The sequence below is a fragment of the Typopeltis vanoorti genome, chromosome 14 (genome assembly GCF_054136105.1).
Source record: "Typopeltis vanoorti isolate ZY-2024b chromosome 14, IOZ_Tvanoo_1.0, whole genome shotgun sequence".
Lineage (NCBI taxonomy): Eukaryota > Metazoa > Arthropoda > Arachnida > Uropygi > Thelyphonidae > Typopeltis > Typopeltis vanoorti.
Genome location: NC_143562.1, coordinates 53,869,064 through 53,881,376, shown reverse-complemented (window position 1 = coordinate 53,881,376; position 12,313 = coordinate 53,869,064). Strand labels below are relative to the sequence as shown.

At 35.0% G+C, this 12,313-nt stretch overlaps 1 protein-coding gene across 1 annotated transcript in view; it reads left to right on the top strand.

Annotated features, from left to right (window-relative positions):
• The window catches only part of LOC150099482 (uncharacterized), an 81,538-nt gene extending 69,947 nt beyond the window's left edge, over positions 1–11,591 (top strand). The window contains exon 13 of the mRNA XM_090403441.1: positions 11,494–11,591. Coding sequence (XP_090259567.1) covers positions 11,494–11,591 — 98 coding nt within the window. The remainder of the gene's footprint in view (positions 1–11,493) is intronic.
• The last annotated feature ends 722 nt before the right edge of the window (positions 11,592–12,313 follow it).

Here is a 12,313-nt window from a genome sequence, read left to right as displayed (position 1 = left end):
GAAATCATATATAGCAGACCTTCACTATAGCAAATGCCCATTATCACAGTTGTATATCTTGGCTGAACTTACACATACACATTTTCACAGTTCCTCCCATTATGGGAGGAACTGTGAAAGTCTGTTTCCCTGACTCTTTGAATTAGATCTCATCATAGTAAATAAGTTCTCCAGGCATTTGATGCCAAATCTATTCATGTGAGGCCATCCTCAATATAGAAGTCTTTTCTACCATCAAACTTACTCCACACATCCATAAACTTGCACCCATGTCTTATACACATCCTATGCATCAGATCATTTGCTATCATAACCATCCTCCTTAACTCATTACTATCATATCTTGATAGTAGACTAACAATTTTTACTTTTCTCTTTTTTTCTCATTTGTTTATTTGAACACTATTATCTCTTTTACTCTTTTCTGTTTCTCAGTGACATTTGTTACATCTTTAATTCATCTTATTTCATATGGACAAAATCATTGACAACTAACGAAACAAGGTGTGTGTGTAATGCACACACCTTGTTTGTATGCATGCCCCAATAGGTGCAGTAAGTAAGATAAAAATACAAAAAAGAACAAAAAAACTATTTGCGACATAAAGCATTCCATAGAATTGGCATTTTATAAATAAAACTGATAATTAAACTTTTTTGGTTTTTATACTTATCAACTAGAAATTCACTCTCATCATAGATGAGGAGGTGAATGTTTTTTTCATGCCCTGAATATCAGTAATTGGTTATAGTAGCAACATGTGCCAGGTGTTGATAGTGGAACTGTAGACTTTGGTTTTCTATAACATTTATTTTAATTGCTTTTGCTTTTAAGCCAGATAAACCTTATTTTATGCTTGTTTATGTTTGCAAATGTAACAGCATTGAAATATTTTTTGTAACCTTGAACACCTAAGAAGTTGCAAAATCTTTAACCATGGAGCAAATAGTTGGGGAGTAAGAAGAAATCTACTGATGTGTGTTTCTTGAACAACTGAAGGTTTATCCTTGGGAAAAATGGTATAGGTAAGTTTGAGGTAGATGGAGTGAAAGAGGACATGGACGAGAAGTCTGAAGCTGAACTATGTAAGGATGTTGATCAGCAATTGTTTTTATTTTTTCATGTTTAGGAGAAAGTGGAGGAATGGTGGTGGTGGTCAGTTTGTGGGATAGCACCAATTAAAATACCTATATGAAAGGCATAATGCAGAAACAAAGCTTCTGTGAGAAAGTGATTAAAGGGAATCTGTGTGTGGGGAGTTTACCTCTTATGCAGATCCCCCCCCCCCCGGGTTCTTCTTTCCCAAATTCTATCAGGAATATCGATAATCTGTAGATGCTTTCTGTCAGTTCTTCATTCTTGCTGTTGATTTATCTCCTCTGGAGAATCAGAAGAGATTTAGGATTGATGTACTGCTAAGAGTTGCTGAGTAATGTTTTGAGGGAACGATGAAAATCACCTTTTTTTTTTTTTTTTTTTTCAGGAAGCTGAGGAGGAATTGGATATGTTAGGGGCAGCAAAAGTAGAGAAATTTGAATCTTGACTGAGATCCAAATGTTATCAAAAACAGGAGGATATGAAGTGAGATATTTTTTATAATAAATAAGATAGGTGTTTTGGTAGTATTGAAGTTCACTAGATTATCCTTGCATTATTGGAAAATGGTAAATGGATCAATCACTCTTTTAGACTATTGTCTTAATGATTTGGGCTTCAAATCTTGAAGTCTGAATCATTTGAGCACTGCAATATGTGTTGAATTAAGAACAGGAATGAAGTGTATACACTCATCAACAAAACTGGATATGATTTGTGGTCAGTGAAAAAGCATTATTAATGTATAGGAGATAGAGTGTGATCATGAGCACAGAGCTTTGGAAGACCCCATTATTGCTAGAGAAATCTAAAGCGTAGAAACCATCCACCTAATACACAATGAACAAACAGAGAAGAAACTAGCAGTCCAATCAGAAATGGTAGAAGATAATCCATATGATAGTAACTTGTATAAAGTCCTCTATGACAGATCAATCAAACATTCTGGAAATGTCAAGAGAGACTTTACATGAGTTGTGTGCAGAGGTGTATCTGTGTAGTTCATCTGGTAAGAATAGCTCCCTTTGTTGCAAAGACCTCGATTTAAATCCTACATAAATGTAAGAATCCTGGGCTTTTTTTTTAATAAAAGTAGTCTCAGATAAAGGTGACAGTTTTTCTAGTTGGTAGATATTCATTTCCTGAAGTGGCTGCTTCCTAGAAATGGAAATGAGAAAAAACATTCCTAGTTTCTTCATCTTCCCCTTTTTCATGTGTAGTGTGGGTGACAGTCTCATGAACATGCTGAAACTGAACCTTCCCATTCAAGGGTACAGCAATAAAACGGATGATTTCACTGCTCTAGCATATGCAGGCCAAATTAGATTATTAAAAGAAGTTAGCCAAACAGGCCAAAGGAAATCCAAAATTTTAGGTGTGTCTTTTTTTTCAGTTTGTCTGTTTGCTTACTTGGGAAAAATGGAGTAAAACTAGGTTTAAAATTGCTTGGTATCTTTAACATATGTGTATATATATATATATATAATGTTAAGTATGTTATGTAAGTGTATATATATATATATACAGTATAATGTCAAGTATGCTCTTCTAATGCATACTTGACATTATACTTTGGGAATAATAACTACATTGATGTACCTGATATCCATAAGATATGTGATACATCATTAGGCAAGTACCCTGTGATGTACATAAGTATTATATATATATATATATATCATCATCATCATCATCAAATTCCTGTCATGTACCCTCAAGGGGTGTACAGGATATGACAGTACTACATGAAAAATTTACATCATTACTAACTTCCTATCTACAATTTTCCTCCAAATCAGTCTGTTACTTGTCAAGACTCCAACATTATCAGATCTTATATTTCTATCGTCTAAGGCACTTTGTACCGTATCAATCCACCTATATCTTGGTCTTCCTCTGGGTCGTTTTCCTGCCAACCTGGCAGAGAACACTTGTTTTGCTAATCTTTCCTCTCCCATTCTATTTAAGTTACCATACCACCTGAGATTAGTTCTGCTAACGCATTCCTGGATGCTGACAATGTCAAGTTCTTTCCTAATATCCTCGTTTTTAATGATATTGCCATTGATGCCATCTGTTCACGCCTCTAATCTTTCTCAGGACTCGCATACCTGCTGTCTCTAGTCTTTGGTCAAGTGTTTTACTTCTGACCCAGCTCTCAGATCCATAAGTTAAAATTGGTTTGAACACTGTCTTGTATACAGCTAATTTAGTGTTCTGACTAATTTCTTTCTTATTCCATATGAATTTATTCAATTGACTTCCCACCATACCAGCTTTGCTGATTCTGTTGTCTATTTCTATATTTAATTTACCATCTTCAGTAAAAATCGTGCCTAAGTAGCTGAAATGTTTTACTTGTTCCACAGGTTCTCCATTCACAACACAGTTGACATTTTCAATGATTCTGCCTATTTTCATTGTCTTTGTCTTTTTATTGCTGACCTTCATACCATATCTATTACAACAGCTATTCAATTTAGTCAGAGAATCTTGCAGACTTATAGCAGATTTATTTAGAAGTATAACATCATCCGCATAAAGCAAAGAGCTGACATTAATATCTCCAATTTTGATATCAGGTTTAATATCACTTTCCTTCATAATGTGATCCATATAGATAATGAATAACAGAGGGGATAATGTACATCCTTGTCTCACACCAGATTTAACATTAAACCATCTTCCTGTACTTCCTTCAATTCTAACTGCTGACTTACAACTCAAATTAAGACTAAGTATTGCTTGATATAATGCCCCATTGACACCATATAACTGCAGCGTATTGAATAGCTTCTCTCTTGGCACCTTGTCATATGCCTTTTCCAAATTGACAAAACTTAAATACAGATCTTTGTTATATTCCCATGCTTTCTCGACTATTTGTCGTAAAGTGAAGATCTGATCCTGACAGCCTCTATTTGGCCTGAATCCAGCTTGTTCTTCACCAAGCTTTTCTTCCACAATTCTTCTCAACCGTTTCTCAAGTATACTTGCATAGATCTTGCCAGGAACACTCAGTAGGGAAATACCTCTGTAATTCTCACATTCAGTTTTATTTCCCTTTTTATATATGGGTACTATGAGAGCTCTACTCCAATCATCGGGAATTCGTCCCTCAGTCCAGGCTTTCTGAACTATGCAGTGCAGCCACTGTAAGACTTTTATACCACCATACTTCAGCATTTCTGGTCGAATATCATCTACTCCTGCTGCCTTTCCACATTTCAAGCCTTTGATGGCTTTTTCTACTTCAAGTATGGATATATATTCCTGACTGCATGCTTGGTCAGTGTTTTTTATCACTGTGCTGTCATCACTGCTTTGTTTCATTTAGCAGTTTTTCAAAGTAATTACTCCATACTTCAAGGATATCTTTTTTCCTGTTTTCATGTCACCTTTATGATCTCTAACTCGTTTTACAGCACTCTTTCCTCCACCTTTAAGCTTCTTCAACAACCTCCAGAATATCTTGCCACCTTCTTGATATTTATTGTCTACGTTCTTACAAAATCCTCCTTTGACTTTTGTTTAGCTAGTTTTACAGAGTGTTTAGCTTTCTTACATTTGTCTCTGTATTCTGTAAGAGTAAAAGCTGACTTATTTGCCAGGAACTTTTGATATGCTTTCTTCTTTTCCTTCACTGCCTCTTTAACTTCCTGTGTCCACCAGGGAGTTCTGATTTTTTTATCCTTGCACACAACCTCACCACATGCCTCTCTGGCAGAATCAATCAATGTTTTCTTCAGAGTTTGCCACTGAATCTCCAAGGTTTGATTCCTGTTCTCAAACTCTTTCATTTTCTTTTCAATAATCTTTCTGTATTTTAGTCTACAGTTCACATCTGAGAGCTGCTCAACTTTTATTCGCTTTAAAACTTTCTTACATGTTATTCTTTTCAATATAAAATTCAATTTTATCCTGCTCAAGACTAAATAGTGATCACTTCCAATTTCAAATCCTCTGTACACTCTGGTGTCCTGCACCAGGGAGAAAACATCACTATCAACAATAACATAGTCAATGAGACTTTTCTTATTCCTAGCCTCTTCTCTCCATGTGAATTTGTGCACATTTTTATGTTGGAACATGGTGTTAGTAATAACCAGTCCATGTCCTGAGCAGAAATCCAACAGATATTTGCCATTATTATTAGCTTTGCTCTTTTCTCCAAATTTTCCCAAAATATTTTTGTATGTCTCACAATCATTTCCTACTCTGCTATTTAGATCCCCAACAAGGACCAACTTTTCCTTTTTCATTGTGTCAGTTGCTTTTTCTAAAGCGTCAAAAATTCCTCCACTTCTACCTTAGTAGAACCTTCTGTGGGACCATAGGCACAAATAAGTCTCATTGTCCAGTTCCCCATTCTCATATTTGTCCACATTACTCTACTTGAGACTGACTGCCATTCAAGAAGATTAGCCTCATATTTTGTGTTGAATACTATGGCTACTCCTTCTTTTCCTTGATTGTCATTGCCTGAATATAACATTTTGTATTTATTGCTCAGAAAGATCTCACCAGTTTTGGTCTTTTTTGTTTCAGTCACCCCTATTATGTCGATCTGATACTTATCTAATTCCTCAGCTAGCTCCATTTCTTTGCCATTCAGGCTTCTTACGTTGATAGTACCGATCTTTAACTCTGGTGATGTTGAGTTGGGGTTTGTTTTCAGATTTGTTCCAGTAGCTGACTTTTCGCTGTTCGCCCTGGTTCCCTTTCGAAAACAACGGGGGCCTTGTTTAACCGGGTGACGCCCCAGCCGGCATGAAATTTTGTCATGTTGTACCATCATTTTTTTATTTTGGTTTATCCAATAAGAATACAATTTGGTCGGCTAAATCCCAAATTGCCAGCCCATCCTCGTTCGTTCAGTATCAAAGTAGATACCCAACAGGGTGCACCACGAGAAGGTGAGGATTGGACATTAGGTCATAAGCCCTGGTCAGTTCTCCGCATTCCTTTAAAGGCTATGTGGAGGTCTGCTCTCAGTTATACAGCTTTGACCCTTAAGCACCCCATTATATATATATACAGGGTGTTCGGGATAAATTTGACAGTTTCGTAAGGAAAAAGAAAATCTTCTTTGTATCTATTAAATTTAATGAATTGACAAAAAAACATTACAGGCAGAGTTAATTACAATACTATCAACAAGATTTACTCAAAATAACCACCATTAGCATCGATCACAGCTTCAATTCTGCTTCGGAACCTCGAACAAGCTGATGCTACAGTCTCCCTGGGAAGGGCCGCAAAAACTGTTTTAATTTTATCCATTAACTGGGCTTTTGTATTACTGGAAGTGCGATTGGTGTCTTTTTCAACTGCGCCCCATACAAAATAATCCATGGGGTTAAGGTCTGGGGAGTTTGGAGGCCAAACATTTGGACTGGTGAAGTCGTAGAAATTTTCAGACAACCATTTTTGACTTTTCCCAGAGGTGTGGCAAGGGGCCGAATCCTGCTGCCATACATACGGCCTACCATTGGCTACCCTTGTTATCCAGGGCTTGACTACAGTTAGCAACTCCACGAACAAAGCCCGAATTCCAATGCCAGGGTTCTTCAACACCTGTTCCTGCAGATTTGCGAGGAATTCTGCTGTACGAACGCAATCAGATCGTCTGCTAGGGATCTTTCTTCTTGCTACATCCTCGTAGTCACCATTGCAAGTCTCTAGTTCATGCCTGATTGTTTTTACTGTATTCAGGGAGCATTGGGCAGCAGTCGTAATATCCTTATTTTGATGGCGGGCACGAATCATCATGATACAAGTTATTCTCTTCCATGATTCAGGTGGGTTCCAGCTATCCATCCTTTCTGACATCTTGTATATGAATGAAGAAGGGTCCAAACTTTTAAATGAAGAGAAGTGTGTGTTAATACATGTAACTTACGGAAAAATATAATTAATTATAAATATGTCAAATTTATCCCGAACACCCTGTATATATTCTGTGCAGATCCATTAGCTCTCTGGATATTTAGGGAGAAAGTGGATGAAAAACTACAGGGAAAGACAGGGGTATTAAAGCTATTATAAGATATTGTAATTACAAGGGGCATTTGAATATAGTAGTCCGATTGGAATAGCTATCAGCATTGGTGCTGAATGAATGTGCAATAGAGAGAGAGAGCGTTAGCAGTATCCTGACCTGGTTTCTATGATACCTGACAAGTGGAAGGAGATAAAGAAAATTGCAGTATATAAGGATTGAGATAGGATTGATGTAAATAATTATATACCATAACTTGGCTGTCATTCTGTTACAGAATATGGGCAGATATCTAAAGCAGTAGATACCACAGTACTTCTGGATCATGCCAAGGCATTTCACAGGATTTACATGTGAGATTGTTAAAGAAACTCAAAAAGATTATCAAATTCCTGATATGTACCATCAGGGGAGTATACAGGATATTATGATAGTACTACACGAAAAAGTTACAGCATTACTAATTTACAATCAACAATTTTTCTCCAATTAATCTGTTATCTGTCAAGACTCCAACATTATAAGATCTTATATTTCTGTCTTCTAAGGAACTTGATACTGAATCAATCCACTTACATATTGGCCTTCCTCTGGGTCTTTTTCCTACTAACCTGGAAAATTTTTTTGCTAATCTTTTCTCTCCCATTCTGTTTAGGTGACCATACCATCTAAGATTAGCTCTACTAATACATTTTTGAATGCTAACAATGGCAAGTTCTTTCCTAATATCCTCATTTTTAACTTGATGCTGCCATTGATGCCACCTAATCTTTCTCCAAACTCTCATATCTGAGGTCTCCACTCTTTGATAAAATGTTTTATTTCTAACCCAGCTCTCAGATCCATAAGTTAAAATTGTTTTGAACACTGTCTTGTATATAGCTAATTTAGTGTTTTGACTAATTTCTTTCTCATTCCATATAAATGTAGTCAGCTGAGTTCCTACCAATACCATCTTTACTAATTCTGTTTATTTCCGTATTTAATTTGCCATCTTCACTAAAAATTGTACCTAAATAGCCACAATGTTTTACTTGTTCTATAGGTTCACCATTCAGGATACAGTTGATGTTTTCAGTGTTTCTGCTTATTTCATTGTCTTTATCTTTTTATTGATGATGTTTTACCAAATTTAGTCTGGGAATCTTGCAGACTTTTACTGGATTCATTCAGAAGTATAACATCATCTGCATAAAGTAAAGAGCTAAGATTAACACCACCAATTTTGATGTCAGATTCAGTACTGCTTTACTTCATTATGTGACTCATATAGGTAAATGAATAACAGTGGAGATAATGGAGAAAATTGATATGATGTTCCATTTGCACCACAAAACTAGCATTTTAAATAGTTTCCTCTTGACACCTTGTCATATGCCTTTTCCAGATCTATAAAACTTAAATACAAATTATTGATATATTCCAAGATTTCTTGACTATTTATCTTAAAGTGAAAATCTGATCTGACAAATTCTATTTGGCCTGAATCCATCTCATTCTTCACAAAGCTTCCCTTCCACATTTCTTAGCCATTTCTTAAGTATAATTGTATAAATCTTACCAGGAACACTCAGTAGGGAAATACCTCTAATTCTCATATTTAGTTTTATTTCCCTTTTTTATAGATGAATACTATGAGAGTTCTACTCCAATTATTCGGAATTTGACCCTCTGACCAAGCCTTCTGAATTATGCAATGCAGCCAGTAAAACTTTTATATACCTCCATACATGAGCTTTTCTGGTCAAATTTCATCTACTCCAGGTGCCTTTCAACATTTCAGGATTTTTGATGGCTTTTTCTACTTCAAGTATGGATATATGTTCCTGTCTGCATTCCTGTGAGGAGTTTACTACTACTACTGTGCTCACACTGCTTGATTCTTAAGCAATTTTTTAAAGTAATTACTCCAGACATCTAGAATGTCTTTATCTTCAGTTTTCATGTCATCTTTATCATCTCTGATTCCATTTACAGTATACTCTTTCCTTCATTTCTAAGCTTTTTTTCAGTGGTCTACAAAATATTTTGCCACCTTCCTGATCTTTATTTTCTATTTTCCTACCAAACTCTTCCCATAACTTTTGTTTAAGTAGTTTTACACAATGCTTTGCTTTCTTACATTTTTCTCTGTATTTTCTAAGTGCACAAGCTGATTTTCTTGCAAAGAACTTTTGATATGTGTTTTTTTCTAGGCTGCCTGTTTAACTTCCTGAGTCCACTATGGAGTACTGATTTTTCTGTCCTTACATACAACCTCACCACATGACTCTCTGGCTGAAACAATTAATGTTTTCTTTAGGGTTTGCTCTAAATCCCCAAGGTTTAGTTCTTGTTTTCAAACTTTTCATTTTTTCTTGAATGATGTTTGTGTACATTTGAGTCTACAGTCCACATCTGAAAGCTGTTCAACTTTGATTTTTAAAACTTTCTTACACAGTCTTTTTTTCAGTATGAAATTCAATTCTATCCTGCTCAAAACTAAATAGTGATCACTTCCTATTTCAAATCCTCTGTATATTCTTGTGTCCTGAACCAGCGTGAAGATATTGCTATTAACAATAATCGCATTTCATGCATGTTCTCTCCATGTGAATTTGTGCCCATTTTTATGTTGGAGCATGATTAGTAATAACTGGTCCATTTCCTGCACAGAAATCGAGTAGTCACTTATCATTATTATTAGCTTTGTTCTTTTCTCCAAATTTTTCCAAAACATTTCTATGTCTGTAATCATTTCCTACTCTGCTGTTTAGATCTCCAACAAGGATCAACTTTTCCTTTTTCATTGTGCAAGCTGCCTTATTCTTCTATTTTGCAAGTTTTTGAAAAGAGCATATTTGAACTACTGTGCACAAATATAATCACCTGGGTTCTGAAAAGAGGGGGAGAGAGTTGAAAAGATCCAGAGATGAGTGATCAAGATGATAACCGTTCTCTGGAATTTCACATGTGAGGATATAACGAATGAATATGGTCTTTAAAATTTGAGGAAGAGTTGATTGAGGGGAGATTATGTCCTCACGATTTCACATGCGAGGACATAATGAAGGAATATGGTCTTTAAAGTTTGAGGAAGAGTTGATTGAGGAGAGAATTAGTAAGGGGCAACTTAAAGTATAAATATAAGTGAGATTTTGCAGTTCATGGCTGATGTGGGCAGAACTCTGGTTCATTCTTGAAACTGGCTAAGGGCCTAGGAAATACATGAAGTCCAGATTTTTTTCATGGTAGGTGGTTTATATGGTGGAATGGGCTACTGCTAGATGTTGCATGTACATCTTCACTGAATATTTTTTAAGAAGATATGATAAGTATTTGAGTATGAGTGACTAAAGTGGCCCTTTCTTGACAAGTTCTGGGATTCTCTGGAGGAGCATACATAATAATAATAACCATTTAATAACTATATTAGTGATAGGGAAACATTGGAGGAAGTGTAGAGGCGAATAACCAAGACTGTCTCAGGACTCTGGAATGTGATCTTTAGAGCTTGGTGGATGGGATGAAGAGGGGTGATATGATTGAGACTTATAAGCTGGTGAGAGGAGCTTATCAAATAGATATGGGGGAATTATTGCATAGAATAATGGGTGATGTAAGAACTAGAGGTCATCTCTATAGGCTGTGTGAGGATCATGTGAGGAAAGAGGTGAAAAAGAGATTATTTGGGGAGAGAGAAAGAGTAATATCATACTGTGTTCAAAACAAGGTATGATAGTTATTGTGGTCTGTGAGTATTCGACCTTCTTTGCTGAGTCTTTGTACTCCATGCAGGCTTGGAAGTAATACTAATATCTAGTTTACCCCTGCTAGAAAATGTTAATGTGTGTCAGATCCTTAAAAATTACTTCAGACGTGACTGGTTGAGCTGTCCTAAATCAGTATTATCTGCAGTTAATTATTGATTGCCATAAATTATTATTTCTTTCTATAATTTAATTAACTTCTAATTAATTACTCATCATTAATTATTAGTAGTAGTAAAGATAAAAATTTGGGTTCTTAAAATATCAAATTATTTTCTAGATCAATTATTAGAAAGATGCTCTTCTAATACTATATACTATTTTTTAAAACTTAAACTCATGTTTAATATTCATTGTTGAAATTTTTTTGTGTTTTTTGTTTTATGCATCTCAAGTGTTTACATTTGGTATTTCTTTCAATTTTCAGAAATTTTAGAATCCTGATATCTGAAAATTAGAAACTAGCTGTGATTTATAGTCCTTAGCAACCTGCCCAGTGAGAAGGCACTTTGAGTTACATTGTATTGGTAAATGTTTAAAATAATATATTAGGAATTATAACTTCTTTTATAATTCCAAATGAAATAATTTTTTAAAAACATGATAATATTCACATAACTTCAATCATGCTTTTTTGCTTAATATAGGAAATGTTTGTGCTAAAAAGCTTAATACAGCAGCAGCTGAGTTATTAGTCAAACTTTATGAAGCTGTCTTAATGCTCATAAGAAGACCAGTGAATTAGTTCACAATATTTTATATATTGAACTGAGTCTTCAAAAGTATGAATGATATCTAGATAATACAGAGTAGGACACCTGTGTTGAATGACATAAAACGGTGTTATCTGTATCGAATTATTCGTATTTTGTTATTAATTTATTAATACTTTAATTCTATATTAGGGGTGTAAAATTAATAGTTTTAGTTGAGATAAATGTTATTTCTTCATTAATTTTTATGGCTATTTTGCCTATTTTTCTTTGGGAGTACCCCTTGTATAATGTCATTGGCTTTTTATGCAATTTATTTAAGGCGTTGTTATTTTAGAGATTTTACTCAACCTTCCAAACCACTCCCCATTTCCCCCACTCATATAACACATTTTAATGGTAATCACATGCCACTTTGACCAACACAAGTCTGTCATGGTCTCACGGCACTCATTCCATGATTGCATTAATTTTACGAAAGAAGTATACAAAAAAAAAACATCCTAAAATACATCGCTCAAAAACTACACAGAATAATTCTTGGAAATAAAAAAAAATTGTTATCATGCATCCAGAGCACTTAAATGAGAGATTTCAGAAAAAAAAAAAAATTATATGCTTACCTAAAAACATTATTAAGTCCAAATGAATGGGCACTTTTTTCAGAAAATATCCAATCACAAATAAATTGATTACACATAATTAAGCGAAACTTGCCATACGAAAAAATGGAATGCCCTAACAGACCCCAAAA